We start from the raw sequence: 27,249 nt of genomic DNA, 5'->3' as shown, positions 1-27,249 counted from the left end.
AGGACCACAGGTTGACTACCCCTGGTCTGGAGGATGCCTACCTGCAAGATGAAGTTGTCCGACAGATCGAACTGATGGTCCCACGTTTCCCTCCTGTACAGCTTAACGGCTTTCTCCACTGGGATGGCCAGAAACTGTTCAGAGGAGAAATCATATTATTGATTGATTGATTTGGACTTCTATGCTGTCACTCTCAGGGTTACCGGCTCGGGGCGGCTTACATTTTAAAATATACAATAAAATTCGTAACAATAAAACCATCGTAAAAATAAGACATCTTTTTTCAAACAAAGTATTGGTTTTGATGACAAGCAAGCATTAACAACAACAAAAACAATACAATTTATTTTTGCAGCCCATAGTTAAAATATGTAATATATACATTTAAAACTGGTATTAAATCCTTAAAAGCAGTGGTCCCCAACCTTTTTATCACCGGGGACCACTCAACGCCTTTTACTGGGGCCCGGTTGGGGGGGGGGGTAGTTTACTCCCCTAATTTCAACCACTGCCCTAACGCTCTCTGATCGCTATGGTAATGTTTAAACCTCCCTTCAAAATAAGAGACAGACACGCCACAACAATGAAGTGTGTTGTAAAGGGCTGGGGGGGATGAAGTAACGGGCCGGGGGGGGGGGAGAAGGCATCCTTCGGGGCCCACCTCCAATTAGTCGAAAGACCACATGTGGTCTGCGGCCCACAGGTTGGGGATCGCAACTTAAAAGCCACCTCCTAAAAATCATTTATAAAGAAGGGGCTGATTTAATTGGTGGATTAATGCCTTGCAAGTGGGGTTCATGGGCAGGGAGGCCAGGGGGTTCCTTGGGGGTAATATCCTGGCCTCAGCCGTAGGCCTGGTGGAACAAGTTTGTTTTGCAGGCCCTCCAGAACCGTTGGCCAGCGACACATCATTTGATTTGGGAAAGAAGCCCCAACAGGTCCTGGAGCAGACATTTATTAATTTATTTTATATTTTAATTTATACCCCGCCCTTCTGGACATAGTCGGCTCGGGGCAGCTTATGTCTTTAAACCGCTCCTGCAGAGCGGATTAAATAAAAGGGTAAGGGCTGTTGGGGAGGAGTTAGGGCGGGCCCTGTCCGGGATAAAAACTCTGAGGAGCGAATCAGGAGACGCAAAGTGAAACTCACTGGATGATCTCGGCCTGGTCACTCTGTCTCAGCCGAATCTATTTTGCCGGAGGGAAAGGACAAGGTATGCTGCCCTGAAGAAATCTGCAGTGGAAAGTGGGGTTGGCAGGAAGATGGAAAACAGCACACTTGATACACACCTTTCCCTTTTTCGGCTGCCAGGCGAGTCTACATATTGATTTTGCATCAACCACGTCGTTACACTTCTGCAGCAGCGGCCAGCTTTTCTCGCAGACCTGGAAGCAAAAACGTGTCAACAGCGGTGATCTAGGAGGACAGTCCCCTGCGAAGGAGAAAAAAGGGTCCTACAAGAAAAAGGGCTCTACAGGAGCCAGGCACAACACGACCCCCTTGATAATGGTACCAATGGGCCTAGGGATCATCGGGGGGCAGTGATCTGGACACGGAAGACCCATGCACAGATCCCCTTCCGTCTTCTGTATTCACACACAGAGTGCACGTTTGGGCGCAGTAGCGCATTTAAAACCAACAAAGACCTCTGGTCTAAGACCATTTAAATAAAGTTCAAATTCAAAGAAAGAGCCAGCTTAGTGGAGTGGTTAAGAGCGGCAGCGTCGAATCTGAAGTGTTCGGCTTGACTCCCCAATCCTCCCCAACATGCAGCCAGCTGGGTGATCTTGGGCTAGCCACAGAGCTGTTCTTAGAGAACAGTTCTGTCAGAACTCTCTCAGCCCCACCTACCCCAAAGGGTGCCTGTAGTGGGGAGAGCAGGGGGTGGACTAGATGGCCTGCATGGCCCCTTCCCACTCTAGGATTCTAGGAGTCTAGTTCAGCAGTGGAAGGGGCTGCCTAAGGAGATGGGGAGCTCCCCCTTGCTGACCGTCTTCAAGCAGCGGCTGGACAGGTCCTTCTCCTGGATGCCTGAGGCTGACCCTGCACTGAGCAGGGGGTGGGACTAGATGGCCTGCATGTCCCCTTCCCACTCTAGAATCCTATGAGTCTAGTTCAGCAGTGGAAGGGGCTGCCTAAGGAGGTGGGGAGCTCCCCCTCACTGGCCGTCTTCAAGCAGCGGCTGGACAGATCCTTCTCCTGGATGCTTTAGCCTGATCCTGCACTGAGCAGGGGATTGGACTAGATGGCCTGCATGGCCCCTTCCAACTCTATGATTCTATAAATAACCAGCCCACAGTTTACCATTGCTTATAAAATTAATTTTAACGGTGCCTACATAAACACTCAGAGATCTATGCAAACACACCAATCCTTCACTGGAGCAGGCACATGACTTGTCAACCCTCCCAATTACGCCACCTGTGCCTGCACCTACACTTGCAAAAGCAGCAGTTATCAACCTTTTCTAGTTAAAGGCCAGACGTTAGACAAGCTCAGCAAAAGGGAAGCATCAGGTGTTTTATAAGGCGGTGTGAAAAAAGAGACTCTCTGCATTGTAATTGTTTCTCAACAGCTTATGAACAGGCAAGCTGTTGAAAACAAGGGACAGCTGTTTTCCTTTCAAAGGGTGGTCCTTCAAAAGGGACTGTTTAATCTGAGCCATCTGGCTGTGGAGCGCACCTACAAATCTGCCCCATTCAAGATGTGCATTGCAGGATGCCTGTCATCGTTCTGTCATAAAGAAAATTGCTCCCGCCGGTAGCCAAGTTCCTGTTCCGCTATCAAAGAGCAGGCGGCAATCTTTGTCAGAGTGCAAAAGACGTCTGGCAAATTGATATGATTTCACTGCTGAGTTACGGGGAAATTTAAAGAGCTACGGAAGCATCTCTCCATGCGGAATCCGTAGGTTTGATTCCAAGAAGAAGGCATTTTACCTGCTCGGCAATTTTCCACACTCGGACGGTTCCATCACAGCTTGCTGATGCCTGCAGAAGGGGGAAGGTTTTCAGAGAGTCAATAATTACGACGGCATTGTTTGCTTAAAACAGCACAGCGGTTGGCATCTTTTGACATTTGCTAAATGCTCCAAACGTTGGCAGAGGATGGCTGCAGAACACGCGTCGCTGGTCAAGAGAAAATCTAAGAAACACACTAGGATTTTCCTTGTAAAAACCCACGGGAGATGAATCCTAAAACATGTACAGGAGTCTGCGACATTTTCTATGCTTTGAATCCTCGTAAAGAACTCACATATGTGCTTCCTTAACTTTTTGGGGCAATATATGTAACTTTCCAGAAGTTATCCTTTCAGCAAGGGGATTAAAGGGGGGAAATCCTGAATTTTCCTCCTCTGTTAACAAGCCAGTGGAACTGGAGAAGAAATTTACATCTCCCCTGGAGAAAATGGCTGCTTGGGAAGGTGGCCTCTATGGCCTTATGCCCCGATGAAGTCCCTCCTCCACAAATTCTGCCTCCTCAGGCTCCACCCACAAAATCTCCAGGTATATCCAGAGCTGGCAACCCAAGCCTAAACACAGCAGAAATGGCCTCACCCTCCCACTGAAGGTTGCCTTTGTGAAGATGCCAAAATCAGTGAAATTTGTAGTAAGTATTTCAGAGTAGCAGCTTTAGACTAGAGAAATAAATACTACACTACACTGGAATTCAGCCAAAAGGCCGAGATATAAATCAATACTTGAATGAACAAGGAGAGCATACAAATTCTCTGCTAAATGCAGGCTCACAGTTTTTAAAAAAACGTAAGTACTTGAAGCCAGGTTACCTGAGAACAAATCAACTTGCAAAGAGCGCAGACGTTTTTAGATTTGTTTAGAAAAGAGATGACAGGTGGGGGGAAAGAAGTGATAGAGGTTTATAAAATTATACCTGTGTGGACAGAAAAACTTTTTCTTCCTTTCCCGAAACTCTGGAACTTGAGGGAATTCAAGGACATTGATGGGCAATTGGTTCAGGATGGACAAAAGGAAATACTACTTTACAGAGAGAGTGGGATTGGCTGCCAGAGGATGTCATGATGGCCACAGGAATAAATGGCTTTAAGGGGGATTGGACAGATTCACTGAGGTCTATCAATGGCTACTAGCCATGGCGACTGAGGGGAACCTCCACTTTCAGAGGCACTAATACTCTGACTCCCAGAGCCTGGAAGCAACATCAAGTGAAGGCCTCAGACTCCCTGCCCTGTTGCTGGCCCTCCAGAGGAACTGGCTGGCCCCTGTGTGAGACAGGAGGCTGGACTGGATGGACCCCTGGTCTGACCAAGCTGGGCTCTCCTGATGTCCTTAGGAAGGCCTCGGCCTCTCTGCCCTGCTGCTGGCCTTCCAGAGGAACTGGCTGGCCCCTGTGTGAGACAGGAGGCTGGACTGGATGGACCCCTGGTCTGACCCAGCAGGGCTCTCCTGATGTCCTTAGGAAGGCCTTGGCCTCTCTGCCCTGTTGCTGGCCCTCCAGAGGAACTGGCTGGCCCCTGTGTGAGACAGGAGGCTGGACTGGATGGACCCCTGGTCTGACCCAGCAGGGCTCTCCTGATGTCCTTAGGAAGGCCTCGGCCTCTCTGCCCTGATGCTGGCCCTCCAGAGGAACTGGCTGGCCCCTGTGTGAGGCAGGAGGCTGGACTGGATGGACCCTGGTCTGACCCAGGAGGGCTCTTCTGATGTTCTTAGGAAGGCCTCGGCCTCTCTGCCCTGTCGCTGGTCCTCCAGAGGAACTGGCTGGCCCCTGTGTGAGACAGAGGCTGGACTGGATTGACCCCTGGTCTGAAACAGCAGGGCTCTTCTGATGTTCTTAGATCCTTCTACTACCTGGAAGCAACATACCTCAAGGACCATCACCTTGCATACAAAGGAACCTGTACCCTCTGGGCATCCTCAGAGGCCAAAGCAATGCCATTTGGTGCTGCATGCGGCAATGTTTAAACTCGTGGCTTTTGAATGCACAGATTATTGGGGATCCATCTTATACTGACCCCCCACCACCACCGGATCTGTCATGGCCTGTATGTTCTACTCCGACCGGCAGCGGCTCTACAGGGTCTCAGACGAGAGTTCTTCCACATCATCTGCTACCTGGCCGTTTTTAACTGGAGATGCCGGGGATTGAACCCGGGACCCTTTGCGTGCAAAGCAGAGGCTCTACCACTGAGTGACGGCCGCTAGCAATGAAGAAGCAGAAGAGAAATCAATATAGGAAAACATCTTACCAGGAAAGCATCCTGGGGGTCAAATGAGATGCTCAGAACAGGCGCGTCATGCCCTCGCAATGTCTTTTGCTGGCTGCTGTCAGCCACCTCCACAATCTTCACCAAAAAGTCACTAGAAAGAAACGTGGCAAAATCAGTGATGATTAATTAATCCCAGCCAATCGGTGAAGCCCTTCTGGGGCCACTGTGAAACCCACACACACCCCGGCCGGGTTTCATGAAACTCTGATTGAGAAAGCCTGTCTGAGGAGTACAACATAATAAAGTTTAACAGATGCAAAGACCAAACTAGAATAACAAGATTACTTTATGTGGTCGCCACTGGTTTGGGTTTAATTCCATAGGGAAACATGGAAATAAATACGTCAATATTGGAGATTGATGAGTAGATGTACCCTTGTTAACAGTGGAACACAGAGAGCAATTAACTGAGAGCCTCTTGTGATGCTCTATCTTCCTGCGCTCAAGCTTGGAGGGAACATTACAGGACCGTCTTCTTTGAGGTGGCGCGACTGGCTCGGCAGCACATCTCCCCTGTCCCCAGATGAGTGATAGCGTTATGAGTGTCCTGCATACTGCAGGGGGTTGGACTAGATGACCCTGGAGGTCCCTCGCAACTCTAGGATTCTATGATTCTAAATTCTGTCTAAACCTCCGGAAGAAGTTCCTGACAGTGAGAGCGGTTCCTCAATGGAACAGGCTTCCTCGGGAGGTGGTGGGTTCTCCATCTTTGGAGATTTTTAAACAGAGGCTGGAGAGCTATCTGACGGAGAGGCTGATTCTATGAAGGGTTGGCAGGTAAGCGATAGGGTTGTGAGTGTCCTGCACTGGGCAGGAGGTCACTTCCACCTCTATGATTCCATGATTCTTCTATGGTTCTAGAGCCGGGATTCAAAAGTGGGCCTCCCAGTTCCTAGTCTCCTGTTGCAACCGCGATGCCACTCTGATCGGATTGCGGAACAACAACCCTGACCACTCTATCTACCCAGACGGTATTTATATAGCATCGGAAGAAGCTCTGGAAAGTTCCCCAGGCCTTATCAGGACTTCCATCCAAAGAGGATGCCTGCATTCAGTGTTAGAATCATAGAATCATAGAGTTGGAAGGGGCCACACAGGCCATCTAGTCCAACCCCCTGCTCAACGCAGGATCAGCCCTAAGCATCCTAAAGCATCCAAGAATAGTGTGTATCCAACCTTTGCTTGAAGACAGCCAGTGAGGGGGAGCTCCCCACCTCCTTAGGCAGCCTATTGTTCATAATTCTTATCTCACTACACAGGCTAACTTCATTCAACTCGTGCATCTGCATTCCTTACAAGTCCCTCTGTGTTTTATTTCACTGGGGACGATGGGACTGCAGTGTTGTGTAATGAAGTATGTAACTTGCTCTAATTCTCTGTTCTTTGGGCAGGAGCTTCAGCTCAGCATGGCTTGTCACTCATGGGGATGCTTCCGTGCTTCGGTGGGGACAGATGGGGCTAACAACAAGTCTCTTTTAATTACTCCTCTTCACAACATGAACAGCGTCTGCCAACGTGAAAAGCGTCTGCCAGTAATCGCTGACCTGAACGTTTTTATTCCCCACATGTTTTTGTGAATGGCAACCGTACCCAGAGGACTGATAACTGTTATTCTAGCTAGAAATGATGTTGCGTATTTGTCAGATATCGAATATAAGAACCGTAGATTCCTCGACACGAAAGCAGAAAAGCACAAACAGGAATCAATTAGGCAATGTTGTGCAGGGATGTCCTCTTTGTATATTTAATGATAGCACAAATTCCAGAGTCAACCAAAATGGGCTCCCGGGTTAAATTACCCTCTTTCTGTCTGTCTTCATCAGTGGTTGCTCTTCAATGTATAATACGTAGATACTATAGCATATCACCTTGGCTGATGCTCATCACAACCACTGATGAAGACAGGCAGAAAGCGGGTAATTTAACCTAGGTGCCCGTTTTGATTGACTCTGGAATTTGTGGTATTTGTTGGATATCTAAATGATTCTGTTTACTAACGGTCTGCTAATTTAACTCTGCCCTTATATCTGCACAGTGATGATCCCTATTTCATTGTTTGAGGAAGTGGGCGTGCACATGAGCTCACACCTAGATTAAAATTTGGTTGGTCTTAAGAGGCGCCACTGGACTCAAATCTGTAAACTGTAAATAAAACAGTAAGGGGTCCTGGGGCGGGATGAGTCCGGGATGAGGAAGGGTCCAGATTGGACCCTTCCTCATGACAGACAATCGGAGGGACCAATCGGCAGGCGCGAAGCGCCTGCCAATTGGTCCCTCCGATTCCCAGCCCCAGGAACTGCGAGCCGCGCGCAGCGCGGCTCGCAGTTGCTCCCGGCCTGATGCGGCGAGAGGCGCAAAGCGCCTCTCGCCGCGTCAGGCCGCCGCCTGGGAGAGCCCCCGGCAGTCGCGCCGAGCGCGGCTGCCGGGGGCTCCCTGCCTGGCACCCTGACGCCGTGAGAGGCCCGAGGCTCCCTCCCTCCGCCCGCCCGCATGGTCTGAAGGCGCTCCGCCAGGGCCAGGCTCGCTCCTCGGACCGCCCGCCTCGAAAGCCGCGGGGCCTCCCACATGCCGGCCTGAGCGCCTCTGCCGCCGGCCCCGCTCCATGCCGTGAGCGCGCCTTCGCCCAGCCGCCGACTCTGCTCCGCCATGGCCGGGACGCCCCGCGGGGACCACTCGCGGCTCTCTCCGTCAACCATGCCCAGTGGCGCCGCCGGCGGGGAGGCGCAGGCCGGCCTGGAGTTCGTCGCCCTCACGGCCGTGCAGACGGAGAACAGCGACGCCTCCGGAATAAGGTGCCCTTAATTCCCGCGCGCTGCCCTTTCCCTCCGTCTGCTCGATCACCCGACCCCTTCCCGCAACCCTCCCCCCCCACGATAACACGATGCCCGCCAGCCGCCACGATGCCCGCCAGCCCCACCCCCACCGTCCCTTTCCCTGGTCCGTGCCCGCAACCCAACTCACTTTGATGCCGTCCTCCGCTTCCCTGGCCCTTTTCTCCCCTTGCCGTGCGACGCGCCTCGCCTAGGCCTTGCTGCGCCTTGCCTAGGCCGCGCCTCGCCTACCCAGCGCGCCCTGCGCCACCTCCACCATGGCGCCGGACTGACACACCCATGCGCGGACTGCCGCGCATGCCTGCTGCCACTCGCCGTCGCTCCGACCCTCGCCCACCAGCCCCAGCCGGCCTGCGTCCCCGCTGCGGCGTCTCCAACATGGGGCACCTCGCCTGCAGCTCTGGTAAGCTGCCAGGATGACCGCCCGCCCTTCTCCCACCCCCGTACCAGCCTTCCCGAGCCGCGGCAGCGCCGAGCCTCTTCCACGCCCCGGGAGGACGCTCGACATCCCGCGTGGCTGCCCGCCTGCCCTGCGGCCTTCTCCCCGCCCCCAAGAGAGGCCACGACAATGCCCCACATTGGCAATGCCTGCCTGCGCAGAGCCCGGCCCCGGGAAGCCTTCGCCCTCCAAAGGCTTCCCCGCCCAGCGCTCGCTAGCGCCCATTTTATTGAAGGATAAAATGGGCTTTTTTTACTAGTTTTCTTATAATACCGCCTTTTCTCAAGTTTTTTACTGTTGACAAACCCGTGTAATACCCTTCAGGTATTGAGAAACCCCAGAAGTGTCACTGTCATACATCATATGGTTGGGAAGCAGAGCTGTGGACACACCCACCTGAGGCCCCTCCCCTTCCCAACCCCTCCAGGCCCATCATTGGCCATTTTGACAGGGGAGGGTGAGTTGACATGACGGGGGGTCGTCAACCCCTGGTCACAGAGGCCTTGGTACCAGGCCGCGAAAGCCTCGGTAACGGGCCGCCAGCAGACACAAATGTGTGGAGCTGCCGCGAATGTGTGTTAGCGCCCCCTGGTGGTGAAAACGCGCATGTGCGACAGCTCCGCACATGTGTGCTTTCACCACCAGGGGGCGCTAACATGCATGCACGGCGCCCGGGCTGCCGGCTCTTCCCCACCCCCGGAGGCAGTCCTCAACCATAAAAAGGTTGGAGACCGCTACGCATGACCATATAAAGTCATATCACGCAATCTGTTTAACTAATTTAAAATACGTGTACACACGTACACACACACACAAACGTGTATATATATATAAAGGTAAAGGTATCCCCTGTGCAAGCACCGAGTCATGTCTGACCCTTGGGGTGACGCCCTCCAGCGTTTTCATGGCAGACTCAATACGGGGTGGTTTGCCAGTGCCTTCCCCAGTCATGACCGTTTACCCCCCCAGCAAGCAAGCTGGGTCCTCATTTTACCGACCTCGGAAGGATGGAAGGCTGAGTCAACCTTGAGCCGGCTGCTGGGATTCAACTCCCAGCCTCATGGGCAGAGCTTTCAGACAGCTGCCTTACCACTCTGCGCCACAAGAGGCTCTCTCTCTCTATATATATATATAAAATAAATTAACTCTCACCCATTTGGAAAACGCTTTCAGGACTGTCAAGACGCCCCAGGGTTTCACAAAACCTTGTTGGAGAAAGCCTGCCATAGTACAAAGAGTTAGCAGACTTCCCGTCCACACTTCTGGATCAAACTACCTGGATCCGGCAGCGACTTTGCTCCCGTCAGCATTGAAAGCCACGTGGTTTGCGTTCATAGTGAAGCGAGTCAGGATGCCGTCCGGGGCGCCGTCTGGGAACGTGTGGATCTGGACGGCGTTGTTCGATACCGCCGTAACCAACCTTCCATTCTGCAAATAGAAATAATACTTATTCAAATCCACTTCCGGGACCCTGTATGGCAGACTGTGGTGATAAGTTACTTGATTAGACGGTTTTAAAAGTGGGCTTAAAGGAGGAGTTGTTTTTTATACCCAAGGATTTTCAACGCAGCTTATGACAGCATTTGCCTTCCCCAAGCAGCTTCCAATCGCCTTCCCTTCCTCTCCCCACAACAGACACCCTGTGAGGTGGGTGAGGCTGAGAGAGCCCTGAGATTCCTGAAGAAGAAGAGTTTGTTCTTATATGCCGCTTTTCTCTACCCGAAGGAGTCTCAAAGCAGCTTCCATTCGCCTTCCCCTTCCTCTCCCCACAACAGACACCCTGTGAGGGAGGGGAGGCTGAGAGAGCCCTGAGATTACTGAAGAAGAAGAAGAGTTTGTTCTTATATGCCGCTTTTCTCTATCCGAAGGAGTCTCAAAGTGGCTTACAGTCACCTTCCCTTCCTCTCCCCACAACAGACACCCTGTGAGGGAAGTGAGGCTGAGAGAGCCCTGAGATTACTCAAGAAGAAGAAGAGTTGGTTCTTATATGCTGCTTTTCTCTACCCGAAGGGGCTTCCATTTGCCTTCCCTTTCCTCTCCCCACAACAGACACCCTGAGGTGGGTGAGGCTGAGAGAGCCCTGATATTACTGAAGAAGAAGAAGAGTTGGTTCTTATATGCCGCTTTTCTCTAACCAGAGTCCCAACGCGGCTTCCTTTCACCTTCCCTTTCTTCTCCCCACAACAGACACCTTGCGTGGTAGGGGAGGTTGAGAGAGCTCTGGCAGGACTGCTCAGTCAGAGCAGCACTATCAAGTCACCCAGCTGACTGCACGTGGAGGAGGAGCAGGGAATCAAACCCAACTTGCCAGATTGGAGGCCGCCGCTCTTAACCACCACACCAAGATGGCTCTGAGGGTCGCCGTCAGATGCCACTGGACTTGATGACGCTTTCCACCCCCGCCAAATTGCGAACGTGGCTCTGATATCAACAGTATTACTGGTTTAGGAGGTGCGCTTCTTCAAAAAAACAGTTCCAATTGGCTTGTCTTAACTTGCCCTAGTCACAAGAGGGCAGAATTGGTCCAAGTTTCACAAATTCCCTTTACGAAAAACTCTGACATTTTTAACTTAGAACACATTAGTCTGCCGACCAGCGTTAAGCTCTGAAGAAAACACAGCTCAACTCACTTTGGGTAATCCTCCGTGAGTCCGAGTGAGAAAGGTGGATTGATAAATGCCGTAGATCAAGGGTAGTCAACCTGTGGTCCTCCAGATGTCCATGGACTACAATTCCCATGAGCCCCTGCCAGCAAATGCTGGCAGGGGCTCATGGGAATTGTAGTCCATGGACATCTGGAGGACCACAGGTTGACTACCCCTGCCGTAGATAAATAACTGAGATGAGAGATTCCTTTCGACTTATATTCCTTCTGTGTTCGCCAATGTAGCCTTTCAAGCAAGCCGGAAAAAGTTACTACCTAGTGAAATTTTTTATTATTTCACTTACCTGCACAGTGGCTCACTAATAGCCTAAAATGGGGTGGGGGTGGGGGTTTGGGGGAGCTTCAATTTAGAAAAGCTTTTACTCCAGGTCGTCCAGTGAGTGATGACCTGGCAAGTGAGTATTTTGAAGGCGGAGAGAATAGTCGGTTCAGCAAGAGCACAGAGTGTTCAAAACTGCTGAAGCACTACAATAATAAATTATAATAACAGGGCTTTCAAGACAAGACAGGCAGAGAGAGGTTTCCTAGTGCCCTTCTCTTCACAGGAAGCCTGGTCTTTCCTGGTGGCCGCCCATCGAAGCATGGGAGACCACAGAGATCTCCCATACTGACCATGGCCATTGCTGCTTAGCTTCAAATCTCTGAGAAGATCCAAGCCAGTCACAGCTGAATCCCTGCAGACACGACAACTATAACTAATAATAATCAAGGAACCTAGAACCTCGAGCAGGCCTTCTCAATCAGGGTGTCACGAACCCCTAGTTCCTGCCCTGTAGTTTTCACCCCCTCTTGAGGTTCAGTTCATTTCCTTGTGCTCCTGGATCTTCCGCTGTGTTGTAGCATCTTCCTGGGCCCCCTCGGGAGTGCCCCTCCCACCCCCTGCCTGCATTTCAAAGCCCTCATCCCGTGTTCACCTCCTTATCTTTTCTCACAAGCTCTCACTGGGAGCTCAGTCTAAATACCAGATGGCCGGTTGGGTTGTTTTGGCACCTTGTAGATCAGAGGAAACTGTATTGCTTTTGCTGTGCGAATCAATAGATTCAAATGAAGGAATCTACTGATGGTCTGAAGGAACACAATAAAATCAGAGTCCAGTGGCGCCCTTAAGACCAACAAAGATTTATTCAAGGTGTGAGCTTTCAAGTGCAAGCACTCTTCCTCAGGCGGAAGTTCATGGTCTGAGGAAGAGTGCTTGCCCTCGAAAGCTCACGCCTTAAATAAATCTTTGTTGGTCTTAAAGGTGCTACTGGACTCTGATTTTATTGTGTGAATCAATGTTTCGGCCAACTGCTGCCCCTGTGCCCCCCTCCCCAAGCCAAGGTATATATACTATGAAACCCCCCCTTCCTCAGAGTCTCTGTCAATAATCCTGCCTATGAGCCAGTTTGGTGTAGAGGTTAGGAGTGCGGACTTCTAATCTGGCATGCCGGGTTCGATTCTGCACTCCCCCACATGCAACCAGCTGGGTGACCTTGGGCTCCCCACGGCACTGATAAAACTGTTCTGACCGAGCAGGAATATCAGGGCTCTCTCAGCCTCACCTGCCTCACAGGGTGTCTGTTCTGGGGAGAGGAAGGGAAGGCGATTGGAAGCCGCTTTGAGCCTCCTTCGGGTAGGGAAAAGCGGCATATAAGAACCAACTCTTCTTCTTCTTCTTCTATGAGCTTTTGCAGATCTTTGTCCTGATTCTCCAAATTGAGACTTTTCTTTAAAGCTTCAGCCTGAAGCCCGGGAGTGATGTCTGTGGTGTGAATCTGATGGGTCTCAACCGCTTGGTTCCTGACACAGGGTTTCATGAAAACCATGGGGTTTCCTGACGGCCCTGGAAGGGTTTCCCGAATGTGAGGGAGTTAATAAATTGTTTCTATATTTTTAAAAGGATGGGCCTGGAGGGGGTGAGAAGGCGAAAGGGCCCAGACAGGCGAGACCACAGCTGTGCTTCCCAAAACATTGGAGAGCCAGTTTGGTGTAGTGGTTAGGAGTGCGGAGTTCTAATCTGGCATGCCAGGTTCGATTCTGCGCTCCTCCACATGCAGCCAGCTGGGTGACCTTGGGCTCGCCACGGCACTGATAAAACTGTTCTGACCAAGCAGTGATATCTGGGCTCTCTCAGCCTCACCCACCTCACAGGGTGTCTGTTGTGGGGAGAGGAAAGGGAAGGCGACTGTAAGCCGCTTTGAGCCTCCTTCGGGTAGGGAGAAGCGGCATATAAGAACCAACTCTTCTTCTTCTTCTGTATTCTGCACGATTGTATAACTTCTGGGGTTTCTTGAAGCCTGAAGAACGTTTCAGTGGTTTCTCAATGGTCAAAAAGTTGAAAAAGGCTGATCTAGGGCAAGGGAAGTTAGAATACTACTCTATTCCACATTCATTTGACCTCATCTGGAATACGGTGTCCAGAGTTCTGGGCTCTGTCGTTCAAGGAGGGTACTGACAAGTTGGAATGTGTTTAGAGAAGCAATGCTAGGATGGCTGAGGGACTGGAAAGCAGCCTTATGAGGACAGGATGAGAGAGTTGGGTATGTGTAGCTTGAGGAGAGGAGGGCAGGGGTGATATGATAGTTGTGATTAACAACGTTAGTAATGTTGAAGAGGAGGCAAACTTGTTTAGTGTTGCTTTAGAGCAGGGGTAGTCAAACTGCGGCCCTCCAGATGTCCATGGACTACAATTCCCAGGAGCCCCTGCCAGCGAATGCTGGCAGGGGCTCGTGGGAATTGTAGTCCATGGACATCTGGAGGGCCGCAGTTTGACTACCCCTGCTTTAGAGGCAAGGATGAAGAGCCATGGGTTCAAATCATAGGAAAGGAAGTTCCACTTCAATATCAGAAAGCATTTTCTGACCGTGAGGGCTGTTTGCCAATGGAATCTGCCACCTCGGATGATGGCGGAGTCTCCTTCGTAGGAAGTTTTTAGGAGGAGATTGGAGGATTACCCGTATCTGCCGGCGTATAAGACGACTGGGCGTATAAGACGACCCCCCCAACATTTCCACTCAAAATATAGAGTTTGTTACATTACATTACAGTACTGAAGTGCACCCGGCGTATAGGACGACCCCCCCCCCACTTGGAGGCATGTTTCTCAGGGGGGAAAAGTAGTCAAATACTACGCCAGCAAATACTGTAGTTATATTTCAAGTAAGAAAAAGGCTAGGGACACCGTAGGACCACTGCGAGGACAAGAAAGTGAAATTATAACAGATGATGAAGAGGGGGCTGAACTGCTTAACTCCTATTTCTCCTCGGTCTTCCCCTGTGAGGGAAATAGTGATCAATGTGGCAAAAATGTAACACAACACAGGGGATGGTAATGGTGGCCTAGGATCCCTGTTGGAGCAGTCCACAAACACCTAGTTTCTTTAAATGAAACAAAGTCTTCTGGGCCAGATGAACTGCATCCAAGGGTACTACTAAAAGAACTTGCAGATGTCCTCTCTGAACCTCTGTCCATTATTTTTGACACTTCCTGGAGAACAGGTAAGGTGCCAGACGATTGGAGGCAGGCAAATGTAGTCCCCATCCTCAAGAAAGGGGAAAAAGAGGATCCGGGTAATTATCGACCCGTCAGCTTGACATCTGTAGCTGGCAAAATTTTGGAACAAATCATCAAACAGTCAGTCCTTAAGCAGCTGGAACTGAGAGCTGTGATTTCTAAGACTCAGCACGGGTTTTGCAAGAACAAGTCATGTCAGACCAACCGTATCTCTTTTTTCAAGAAAGTGACTTCCTTGCTGGATCAGGGGAATGCCGTGGACATAGTTTATCTGGATTTCAGTAAAGCTTTTGATAAGGTTCCACATGATATACTTGTTGACAAGTTGGTAAAATGTGGTATGGATCCTAATTCTGTCAGGTGGATCAAGAACAGGTTGACAAATCGTACCCAGAGGGTACTTGTTAATAGTTCAGCATCTTCTTAGAAAAGAGTTACAAGTGGAGTAACCCAAGGATCTGCCCCGGGGCCTGTGTTGTTCAACATATTTATAAATTATTTGGATGAGGAATTAGAGGGGATACTTATTAAATTTGCAGATGATACTAAACTGGGAAGGGTAGCAAACACAACTGAAGACAGCAACAGAATACAGGATGATCTTGATAGGCCCAAGAAGTGGGCTAACCTGAATAAAGTGAAGTTCAATAGGGACAAATGTAAAGTTCTGCATTTAGGTAGGAAAAACCAAGTACACCAATATAAGATGGGGGAGACTTGTCTTGGCAGTAGCAAGTGTGAAAAGGATCTAGGAGTCTTAATAGACCACACATTGAATATGAGTCAACAATGTGACTCAGTGGCTAAAAAAGCAAATGGGATTTGGGGCTGTATCAAACGGAGTATCGTGTCCAGATCACGGGAGAAGATGGTACCCGCTTTACTCTGCTCTGGTTCAGCCTCACTTGGAGTCCTGTGTTCAGTTTTGGGCACCCCAGTTGAAATGAGCACTGCAATTGAGCATCAAGCTACCTTGGTGTAGTGGTTAGGAGTGCGGGCTTCTAATCTGGCGAGCTGGGTTTGATTCTGCACTCCCCCACATGCAGCCAGCTGGGTGACCTTGGGCCAATCACAGCCCTGATAAAGCTGTTCTGACCGAGAAGAAATTTCAGAGCTTTCCCAGCCTCACCCACCACACAGGGGGGTTATTGTGGGGAGAGGAAAGGGAAGGCCTGTAAGCCAGACTGAGACTCTTTCGGGTAGAGAAAAGCAGCATATAAAAACCAATTCTTATTCTTCTTCAGTAACATCAGGGCTCTCTCAGCCTCACCCACCTCACAGGGTGTCTGTTGTGGGGAGAGGAAGGGAAGGCGATTGTAAGCCGCTTTGAGGCTCCTTCATATAGAGAAAATTGGCATATAAGAACCAACTCTTCTTCTTTTTCAATGTTACAGGAAGAACCAGGGTATGTATGTAGTTCCCACAACATGCTCTGTAAGAGTGTTTTGACTGCAGTACCTTCTGAGCAAATGAATAGGCCTTTTCTCCCACATTAATGGATTTGGGGTCATCGTCATCCAGGCTTTCCCAAATCCTGACGTCTCCATCGCTACCGCAAGTTATGATGCAGCTGTTGGAACCAAACAATATCATCATTACACATTCATATGTACAAACACTAGACCCAAGCTGAGCATCATATATTTCACACTGGCATTATGGTAAAAAATAGTGGCTCAACTCCAACACACACAAAAGCCATGAATGAAGAAGAAGAAGAAGAGTTGGTTCTTATATGCCGCTTTTCCCTACCCGAAGGAGGCTCAAAGCGGCTTACAGTCGCCTTCCCTTTCCTCTCCCCACAACAGACACCCTGTGAGGTGGGTGAGGCTGAGAGAGCCCTGATATCACTGCCCGGTTAGAACCAAGGTCACCCAGCTGGCTGCATGTGGGGGAGCGCAGAATCGAACCTGGCACGCCAGATTAGAAGTCCACACTCCTAACCACTACACCAAACTGGCTGGTAGGATCAGTGCTCCAGCCCTCCTGCTCCCAACACAAAAGTTGGCTGCCTTTCTCTCAACGCAGGATCAATGCTGTTCACAGTATAAAACCATACACATCATTCACAAACTGTGGTATAAAGTCAGAGGTGCAAGAAGGCCCTGGCTTACTGGCAGAGCATCTCCCTGTGGAAGATCCTGGGTTCAATCCCTGGCATCTCCAGTTAGAAAGATTGGAGAATAGGAAGAAGAGAGATAAGAGTTGTTTTTTTATATCATAGAATCACAGAGTTGGAAGGAACCTCCTGGTCCATCTAGTCCAACCCCCTGCATTATACAGAACACTCCCAACCCTCTCGCTCATCCACTGTCACCTGCCACCCCCTTGAACCTTCACAGAATCAGCCTCTCCATCAGAGGGCTCTCCAGCCTCTGTTTAAAAATCTCCACATATACTCTCCTCTTTATCCGTTTTTGCTGTGTTTATATTGCCACGTGTTTAAGTTTGTTATGTTGTTGTTAGGTGCAAAGTCGTGTCTGACCCATCACAACCCCATGGACAATGATCCTCCAGGCCTTCCTGTCCTCTACCATTCCTTCGTCTGCTCATCCCCAGTAGCATATTGGACACCTTCCGACCTGAGGGTCTCATCTTCCGGCGTCATATCGTTTTGCCTTTTGAACCTGTCCATAGAGTTTTCATGGCAAAGATACTGGAGTGGTTTGCCATTTCCTTCTCCAGTGGATCACCTTTTGTCAGAGCTCTCAGCTATGACCTGTCTGTCTTGGGTGGCCCTGCACGGCATAGCTCATAGCTTCAATGAGCGATGCAAGCCCCCTTGCCATGGCACGGCAGCGATCCTTTAAGTCAGTGGTCCCCAACCTTTTTATCACCGGGGATCAGTCAACGCTTTACAATTTTACTGAGGCCCGGACGGGGGGTAGTCTTTTGCCGAGGGATGTCACCGCCGCCTGAGTCCCTGCTCCATTTGCTTTCCCGCCGTCCGCTGGGGGGCGCTGCCAGCGGCAGCTGTGCAGTGCCACGCCAAGGGGGAGCCCCAGCCATGGTGGCCGCCAGAGAGCACCAAAGGGCAGGGCAGTCCCCGAGACAGCAGCCAGGAAGGAGGACAAGGAGGAGTTGCGGACCGGTACCAACTGATTTGCGGACCGGCACCGGTCCCCGGACCGGGGATTGGAGACCACTGCTTTAAGTTACATTTCATTTAATTGGTTTAATTGTTTAACTTGTATTTGAAATGCTTTTTGTACAAAATGTTTTAATGCTGCATTTAACGTTTACCACAATGGGGTGCAAAGATGGCATAGAAATGTCTTAAGTAAAGAAAAGAAAGAGAACGGGGGGGGGGGGGGTGTTGAATCTGACTTTTTCCTATCCAAATGCATCTCAAAGCAACTTACAATTGCCTACCCTTCCTTACCCCACAACAGACAACCTGTGAAGAAGTGAGGCTGAGAGAGCTCTGAGCGAACTGGGACAAGGCTAAGGTCATGCAAATGGGTGCACGGGGGAATCAAACCCGGTTTTGCAGATTGGAAGAAGAGTTTTTATACCCCGTTTTTCTCTACCAGGAGTCTCAAAGCGGCTTCCAATCGCCTTCCCTTCCTATCACCACAACAGACACCCTGTGGGGTGGGTGAGGCTAAGAGAGCCCTGATGTGACTGCTCTCTGAGAGCAGCACTATCAGGGCTGTGATGCACCCAAGGTCCCACAGCTGGCTGCACGTTGAGGAGTGGTGAATCAAACCCGGCTCGCTGGATTAGAAGCCGGTGTTCCTAACCACCACACTGGCTCTAGATGAAATGGACTGGCCACCAAAAAGAAAGATGCTGTATGTTGATAGTTTAAGCCACCCTAGATGACTCTTTCCATAGCTTCGTGGTTCCCAACCGGCGCATAGCTGGTTAACTATGCTGGTTAGGGACCAAGCCCTATGAAGATAGGTTGAGGGACTTGGGAATGTTCAGCCTGGAGAAAAGGAGGTTGAGAGGGAACATGATAGCCCTCTTTAAGTATTTGAAAGGTTGTCACTTGGAGGAGGGCTGGATGCTGTTCCCATTGGCTGCAGAGGAGAGGACACGCAGTAATGGGTTTAAACTTCAAGTACAACGATATAGGCTAGAGATCAGGAAAAAGTTCTTCACAGTCAGAGTAGTTCAGCAGTGGAATAGGCTGCCTAAGGAGGTGGTGAGCTCCCTCTCACTGTCAGTCTTCAAACAAAGGTTGGATACATACTTTATTTGGATGCTTTAGGATGCTTAGGGCTAATCCTGCGTTGAGCAGGGGGTTGTACTAGATGGCCCATATGGCCCTTCCAACTCTATGATTCTATGATTCTAACTGGAATGTGTCCAGAAGAGGGCAACAAAGATGGTGAGGGGTTTGGAGACCAAGACATAGGAAGAAAGGCTGGGGGAGCTTGGTCTGTTTAGCCTGGAGAGGAGAGGACTGAGAGGGGATCTGATAACCATCTTCAAGTATATTAAAGGCTGACATACGAAGGATGGAGCAGAATTGTTCTCTCTTGCCCCAGAGGGACAGACCAGAACGAATGGGATGCAATTAATTCAAAAGAAATTCCATCTAAACATCAGGAAGATGTTCCTGATGGTTAGAGCGGGTTCTCAGTGGAACAGGCTTCCAAAGATGGGTTCTCCATCTTTGGAGAATTATTAAACAGAGGCTGGAGAGCCATCTGACGGAGAGGCTGATGCAGTGAAGGCTTAAAGGGGTGGCAGGTTACAGTGGATGAGCGAGAGGGTTGTGAGTGTCCTGCATAGTGCAGGGGGTTGGACTAGATGACCCAGGAGGTCCCTTCCAACTCTGTTATTCTATGATTCTATGATTCTAACTCCGACTCCGACTTGTAGATCAAGATCCTAACAGCACATGAAGAGGCAATTTTGTCGAGCAGGTTGAAAACTGTCCAAGCTTCTGAGAATTTTATAACTCAATAGCAGGATCTTGAACAGTATCCAAAGGACAACAGGAAGCCGGCGTGTATACCGCAGCTGTTTCAGGCTACGCCAGCAACCGGAGAAGTCACTTTGGCACTACGGAGATCTATTTTTGCAGAACTCAGCTGCATCACTTTGAAAAAAGGGTGGACATCTTGTTAGTTAGCTCCTTATTTGGCTCCCGTGGGGCCCCGTACGTGGGCCAGGCTTGTTTGTCGGTGTGCCATCTGACGTTTTTCATTGTTCCACCTGGCATGGAAGGGATTCCATTCAGCACAAACCCAACTGGGCAAGCCAGGCGAGACAATTCTTTTCCGGCTAGGAGGCTAAATAAGTCTTCTCCTCAAAGCCGTTTCCTAACACGAGTCATCGTAAGTCATCCACAAATTCCTTACAACAGCCCTGCGAGGGAGGCAAATGTTGCTCTCGTTAACACGGGTGGCAGGGATGGGATGCTGAAGAACAGTAACTTAAATGAGAACTAGCAACCAGCGACTTAAGTGAATCTCATTCTCTTGCGCTTTCTTGGGAGTAAGCCCCCCTAGAACTGACCCAAGTAGGATTCTGAGGAGACCTGCTTTGGAATGCTCGCTTAGCCACAATGCAATTTTCATCTTTCAAAGTCCTTTCAGTGTCGTGGTCTCCCTCCTTATCTCCTCGGGAGTGTTAACTTAGAGGTCTAACAGGCCTGAGGGCCCTTATTCACCCCTCCCTAACCCCCACGTTCCTTCCATTTTTCTATACCTTCCCTCCCCCTCCTACATCCCCCGGTTTATGACCTGTAGAGACTCTCTCCCCCCTGCAAAGACTTCTCCCTCATCTATCCTCCTCCTTGGTTCCATAGAGGGGCTGGAAATTTACTGCCAGGAATGGCAGAAAAAGCAGATTGGTTGTCTCTTCTATTCACGCCTTTTAGATCAAAAGCCTACTCCATGGGAACTATTTCTCCCGCTTAAACTATCCCCCCTATATAGAGACCTGAGGGGGCCCCTCTGGGCTTGCCTCTGTCAATGTCGCTGTTCTTGACACGCTTTGTCCCGCTTCACCTTATGGAACCCTTCAATAAAGACTGATTTCTTTGCATCACATGTATATGTAGTTCTCTACGAGGGGGGGTCTCTTCTGGTCAGTTGGACCGGCCCACGGTTCGTGATACACAATAGGTGAAATTCCTGACAGAGAAATCATTTCTACATAGGAAACAGCATGAATTCCTCCAGACCAGGGGTAGTCAAACTGCGGCCCTCCAGATGTCCATGGACTACAATTCCCAGGAGCCCCTGCCAGCGTTCGCTGGCAGGGGCTCCTTGGAATTGTAGTCCATGGACATCTGGAGGGCCGCAGTTTGACTACCCCTGCTCCAGACCTTTGCATCCCCAGTGCGGTAGGAAGCTGGCATCACCAAGTCCCCTCTATCACGTATGCATCTTCTCTTCCAAGGATTTGTGCTGAGCAAGGCACGACCCTCAGCTACTTACCTCCCAGCGTCATCAAAGCAGACATCCGTGTGACCTTCCGTGTGGCCATACCTCATGGGCTTCTGGGACAAAGGCATGTTTCTCTAGCTGTGCTTAAAGGAAACAGAAGTGCAAATTACCAAATCAGTACAAGCAGTTTGAACTGTAAAATAAGGGCAAGGTGCATATCTCTAGCAGGAAAGGTGGCACAATTACACCATGGCAGATTAACATTTCACTTTTTTTATTTCACTTCAATTATATCCTGGCTTCCGACCCAGCGTGGACCCAAAAAGGTGCATGTCATTCTGCATTCCTTTGTTTTATCCTCACAACAATTCAGTGAGGTAGGTTAAGCTGCAATTGTGTGACAGGCCCAATGTCACCTAGTAAGACGAGTTGGTTTTTATACCCTGCTTCTCATTGTCCAAAGGAATGTCAACACGGCTCACAGTGGCCTTCCCTTCCTCTCCCCACAACAGACATCCTGTGAAGGAGCACAATAAAATCAGAGTCCAGTAGGACCTTTAAGACCAACAAAGATTTATTCAAGGCGTGAACTTTCGAGTGCAAGCCCTCTTCCTCAGACTAACTGAACATTTTATTGTGCTACTTCAGACCAACATGGCTACTCATTTGCATCTACCCTGTGAAGGAGGTGAGGCTGAGAGAGCCCTGACAGGACTGCTCTGTGAAAACAGCTCTAAGAGGGTTCTCTGACTAGCTCAAGATTACCCTGCTGTTTGCATGTGGAGGAGCAGAAAATCAAACCGGGCTCACCAGATTAGAGGTTGCCGCACTTATCCACTGCATCACGCTAGCTTCGGAGGGGTGCGGTGGTTAACAGTGGAAGACCCTGATCTGGAGAACTGGGTTTGATTCCCTATTTCTTCTCCACAGGGTGACCCTGGACCAATCCCCGTTCTCTCAAACTCTTTCGGCCCCACCTGAGAGAATGCAATTGTTACCCACTCTGAGACTCTTTTAGGTAGAGAAAAGTGGAGTATAAAAACTTCTCCTACTTCCTCTTCTTCTATACCTAAGTACCTAGTTCAACACTTTAACCATTACACTGTGGCATAACTCGTCCACCCAGCCCTTTCCTCCAGGGAAACTGATCTCTGGAGTCTGGAGAGGAGCTGTCATTCCAGGGGATCCCCAGGCACCACCTGGAGGCTGGCATCCCTGAGTCCCCCCTCCCCAGCAGCCCTTTTCTCCAGGGGAACTGATCTCTGCAATATGGAGAGGAGCTGTCCTTCCAGGGGATCCCCAGGCCCCAGCTGGAGGCTGGCATCCCAGAGTCCCCCCTCCCAAGCAGCCCTTTCCTCCAGGGGAACTGATCTCTGCAGTCTGGAGATGAGCTGTCATTCCAGGGGATCCCCAGGCCCCACCTGGAGGCTGGCATCCCTGAGTCCCACCTCCCAAGCAGCCCTTTTCTCCAGGGGAACTGATCTCTGCAGTCTGGAGAGGAGCTGTCCTTCCAGGGGATCCCCAGGCCCCACCTGGAGGCTGGCATCCCTGAGTCCCCCCTCCCAAGCAGCCCTTTCCTCCAGGGGAACTGATCTCTGCAGTATGGAGATGAGCTGTCATTCCAGGGGACCCCCAGGTCCCACCTGGAGGCTGGCATCCCTGATTCGCCCCTCCCAAGCAGCTCTTTTCTCCAGGGGAACTGATCTCTGCAGTCTGGAGAGGAGCTGTCATTCCAGGGGATCCCCAGGCCCCACCTGGAGGCTGGCATCCCCGAGTCCCTCCTCCCAAGCAGCCCTTTCCTCCAGGGGAACTGATCTCTGCAGTCTGGAGAGGAGCTGTCATTCCAGGGGATCTCCAGGCCCCCCCTGGAGGCTGGCATCCCTGAGTGCCCCCTCCCAAGCAGCCCTTTCCTCCAGGGGAACTGATCTCTGCAGTCTGGAGATGAGCTGTTATTCCAGGGGATCCCCAGGCCCCACCTGGCGGCTGGCATCCCTGAGTCCCCCCTCCCAAGCAGCCCTTTCCTCCAGGGGAACTGATCTCTGCAGTCTGGAGATGATCTGTCATTCCAGGGGATCCCCAAGCCCCACCTGGAGGCTGGCATCCCCGAATCCCTCCTCCCAAGCAGCCCTTTCCTCCAGGGGAACTGATCTCTGCAGTTTGGAGAGGAGCTGTCATTCCAGGGGATCCCCAAGCCCCACCTGGAGGCTGGCATCCCCGAGTCCCTCCTCCCAAGCAGCCCTTTCCTCCAGGGGAACTGATCTCTGCAGTCTGGAGAGGAGCTGTCATTCCAGGGGATCTCCAGGCCCCCCCTGGAGGCTGGCATCCCTGAGTGCCCCCTCCCAAGCAGCCCTTTCCTCCAGGGGAACTGATCTCTGCAGTCTGGAGATGAGCTGTTATTCCAGGGGATCCCCAGGCCCCACCTGGCGGCTGGCATCCCTGAGTCCCCCCTCCCAAGCAGCCCTTTCCTCCAGGGGAACTGATCTCTGCAGTCTGGAGAGGAGCTGTCATTCCAGGGGATCCCCAGGCCCCACCTGGAGGCTGGCATCCCTGAGTCCCCCCTCCCAAGCAGCCCTTTCCTCCAGGGGAACTGATCTCTGCAGTCTGGAGAGGAGCTGTCATTCCAGGGGATCCCCAGGCCCCACCTGGAGGCTGGCATCCCGGGGTCCCCCCTCCCAAGCAGCCCTTTCCTCCAGGGGAACTGATCTCTGCAGTCTGGAGAGGAGCTGTCATTCCAGGGGATCCCCAGGCCCCACCTGGAGGCTGGCATCCCTGAGTCCCCCCTCCCAAGCAGCCCTTTCCTCCAGGGGAACTGATCTCTGCAGTCTGGAGAGGAGCTGTCATTCCAGGGGATCCCCAGGCCCCACCTGGAGGCTGGCATCCCTGAGTCCCCCCTCCCAAGCAGCCCTTTCTCCAGGGGAACTGATCTCTGCAGTCTGGAGAGGAGCTGTCATTCCAGGGGATCCCCAGGCCCCACCTGGAGGCTGGCATCCCTGAGTCCCCCCTCCCAAGCAGCCCTTTCCTCCAGGGGAACTGATCTCTGCAGTCTGGAGAGGAGCTGTCATTCCAGGGGATCCCCAGGCCCCACCTGGAGGCTGGCATCCCTGAGTCCCCCCTCCCAAGCAGCCCTTTCCTCCAGGGGAACTGATCTCTGCAGTCTGGAGAGGAGCTGTCATTCCAGGGGATCCCCAGGCCCCACCTGGAGGCTGGCATCCCTGAGTGCCCCCTCCCAAGCAGCCCTTTCCTCCAGGGGAACTGATCTCTGCAGTCTGGAGATGAGCTGTTATTCCAGGGGATCCCCAGGCCCCACCTGGAGGCTGGCATCCCTGAGTCCCCCCTCCCAAGCAGCCCTTTCCTCCAGGGGAACTGATCTCTGCAGTCTGGAGAGGAGCTGTCATTCCAGGGGATCCCCAGGCCCCACCTGGAGGCTGGCATCCCTGAGTCCCCCCTCCCAAGCAGCCCTTTCCTCCAGGGGAACTGATCTCTGCAGTCTGGAGAGGAGCTGTCATTCCAGGGGATCCCCAGGCCCCACCTGGAGGCTGGCATCCCGGGGTCCCCCCTCCCAAGCAGCCCTTTCCTCCAGGGGAACTGATCTCTGCAGTCTGGAGAGGAGCTGTCATTCCAGGGGATCCCCAGGCCCCACCTGGAGGCTGGCATCCCTGAGTCCCCCCTCCCAAGCAGCCCTTTCCTCCAGGGGAACTGATCTCTGCAGTCTGGAGAGGAGCTGTCATTCCAGGGGATCCCCAGGCCCCACCTGGAGGCTGGCATCCCTGAGTCCCCCCTCCCAAGCAGCCCTTTCTCCAGGGGAACTGATCTCTGCAGTCTGGAGAGGAGCTGTCATTCCAGGGGATCCCCAGGCCCCACCTGGAGGCTGGCATCCCTGAGTCCCCCCTCCCAAGCAGCCCTTTCCTCCAGGGGAACTGATCTCTGCAGTCTGGAGAGGAGCTGTCATTCCAGGGGATCCCCAGGCCCCACCTGGAGGCTGGCATCCCTGAGTCCCCCCTCCCAAGCAGCCCTTTCCTCCAGGGGAACTGATCTCTGCAGTCTGGAGAGGAGCTGTCATTCCAGGGGATCCCCAGGCCCCACCTGGAGGCTGGCATCCCTGAGTCCCCCCTCCCAAGCAGCCCTTTCCTCCAGGGGAACTGATCTCTGCAGTCTGGAGAGGAGCTGTCATTCCAGGGTATCTCCAGGCCCCACCTGGAGGCTGGCATCCCTGAGTCCCCCCTCCCAAGCAGCCCTTTCCTCCAGGGGAACTGATCTCTGCAGTCTGGAGAGGAGCTGTCATTCCAGGGGATCCCCAGGCCCCACCTGGAGGCTGGCATCCCTGAGTCCCCCCTCACAAGCAGCCCTTTTCTCCAGGGGAACTGATCTCTGCAGTCTGGAGATGAGCTGTCATTCCAGGGGATCCCCAGGCCCCACCTGGAGGCTGGCATCCCTGAGTCCCCCCTCCCAAGCAGCCCTTTCCTCCAGGGGAACTGATCTCTGCAGTCTGGAGAGGAGCTGCCATTCCAGGGGATCCCCAGGCCCCACCTGGAGGCTGGCATCCCTGAGTCCCCCCTCACAAGCAGCCCTTTCCTCCAGGGGAACTGATCTCTGCAGTCTGGAGAGGAGCTGTCATTCCATGGGATCCCCAGGCCCCACCTGGAGGCTGGCATCCCTGAGTCCCCCCTCCCAAGCAGCCCTTTCCTCCAGGGGAACTGATCTCTGCAGTCTGGAGAGGAGCTGTCATTCCAGGGGATCCCCAGGCCCCACCTGGAGGCTGGCATCCCTGAGTCCCCCCTCCCAAGCAGCCCTTTCCTCCAGGGGAACTGATCTCTGCAGTCTGGAGAGGAGCTGCCATTCCAGGGGATCCCCAGGCCCCACCTGGAGGCTGGCATCCCTGAGTCCCCCCTCACAAGCAGCCCTTTCCTCCAGGAGAACTGATCTCTGCAGTCTGGAGATGAGCTGTCATTCCAGGGGATCCCCAGGCCCCACCTGGAGGCTGGCATCCCTGAGTCCCCCCTCCCAAGCAGCCCGTTCCTCCAGGAGAACTGATCTCTGCAGTCTGGAGATGAGCTGTCATTCCAGGGGATCCCCAGGCCCCACCTGGAGGCTGGCATCCCTGAGTCCCCCCTCCCAAGCAGCCCTTTCCTCCAGGGGAACTGATCTTTGCAGTCTGGAGAGGAGCTGTCATTCCAGGGGATCCCCAGGCCCCACCTGGAGGCTGGCATCCCTGAGTCCCCCCTCACAAGCAGCCCTTTCCTCCAGGGGAACTGATCTCTGCAGTCTGGAGAGGAGCTGTCATTCCAGGGGATCCCCAGGCCCCACCTGGAGGCTGGCATCCCTGAGTCCCCCCTCCCAAGCAGCCCTTTCCTCCAGGGGAACTGATCTCTGCAGCCTGGAGAGGAGCTGTCATTCTGGGAGATCCCCAGGCCCCACCTGGAGGCTGGCATCCCTGAGTCCTCCCTCCCAAGCAGCCCTTTCCTCCAGGGGAACTGATCTCTGCAGTCTGGAGAGGAGCTGTCATTCCAGGGGATCCCCAGGCCCCACCTGGAGGGTGGCATCCCTTAGGAGAGCTGTCCTTCCAGGGGATCCCCAGGCCCCACCTGGAGGGTGGCATCCCTTAGGAGAGCTGTCCTTCCAGGGGATCCCCAGGCCCCACCTGGAGGGTGGCATCCCTTAGGAGAGCTGTCCTTCCAGGGGATCCCCAGGCCCCACCTGGAGGGTGGCATCCCTTAGGAGAGCTGTCCTTCCAGGGGATCCCCAGGCCCCACCTGGAGGGTGGCATCCCTTAGGAGAGCTGTCCTTCCAGGGGATCCCCAGGCCCCACCTGGAGGATGGCACCCCCAGTAGGGCGGGAGGGGCCAGCCCTCACGAGGGAGACGAAATAGCCGTTGAAAAAAGAGAGTGGCGGGAATCTGCCCTTGCCCTCAGAGCCCCCTCAGTCCCCTCAAACCCCAAACTTTCCTCCTCCCTCCGCAGCCATAAAGGGGGCGGGGGGCGAAGATTACTACGGTCCCCCCCTCACAATTTTACCTCAGGACTTGGGGGGAGCTGAGTGGGGCTCAGCCAGCGGACCCCCCCCCAAAGCCCCCCCCCGCCCCGCGGCCCTCCTTCCTCCCTCACCGGCGCGGCCTCCTCCTCCTCCTCCTCCTCCTCGTCCTCCTCCTGCCGTGGGCCGGGCGGCCTTTCCCGCGCGCGGGGCCTGAGGCGGAGCCGGCGTCGTCGTAGGAGGCTGGCCCGGGCCTCTCCCCG

At 52.6% G+C, this 27,249-nt stretch overlaps 1 protein-coding gene across 5 annotated transcripts in view; it reads right to left on the bottom strand.

Moving 5' to 3' along the window:
• WDHD1 (WD repeat and HMG-box DNA binding protein 1) overlaps window positions 1–27,246 on the bottom strand; it is a 70,623-nt gene extending 43,377 nt beyond the window's left edge. The window contains exons 1-8 of one of the 5 annotated variants that reach the window (XM_077324032.1): window positions 27,121–27,246; window positions 21,070–21,156; window positions 16,130–16,241; window positions 9,790–9,941; window positions 5,223–5,334; window positions 2,938–2,988; window positions 1,291–1,386; window positions 42–134 (exon numbers count right to left, since the gene is read on the bottom strand). In XM_077324032.1, coding sequence (XP_077180147.1) covers window positions 42–134; window positions 1,291–1,386; window positions 2,938–2,988; window positions 5,223–5,334; window positions 9,790–9,941; window positions 16,130–16,241; window positions 21,070–21,146 — 693 coding nt within the window. In that variant the 5' untranslated portion in view covers window positions 21,147–21,156; window positions 27,121–27,246. Of the gene's footprint in view, window positions 1–41; window positions 135–1,290; window positions 1,387–2,937; window positions 2,989–5,222; window positions 5,335–9,789; window positions 9,942–16,129; window positions 16,242–21,069; window positions 21,162–26,544; window positions 26,569–27,030; window positions 27,066–27,120 lie in introns of those variants that run through there. The other 4 variants (XM_077324033.1, XM_077324034.1, XM_077324035.1 and 1 more) reach the window with 4 other exon arrangements.
• Between the last annotated feature and the right edge of the window lie 3 nt (window positions 27,247–27,249).

Source organism: Paroedura picta, chromosome 2, assembly GCF_049243985.1.
Source record: "Paroedura picta isolate Pp20150507F chromosome 2, Ppicta_v3.0, whole genome shotgun sequence".
Lineage (NCBI taxonomy): Eukaryota > Metazoa > Chordata > Lepidosauria > Squamata > Gekkonidae > Paroedura > Paroedura picta.
The sequence above is the reverse complement of the archived record's forward strand: the minus strand, read 5'-3'. Positions and strand labels throughout refer to the sequence as shown.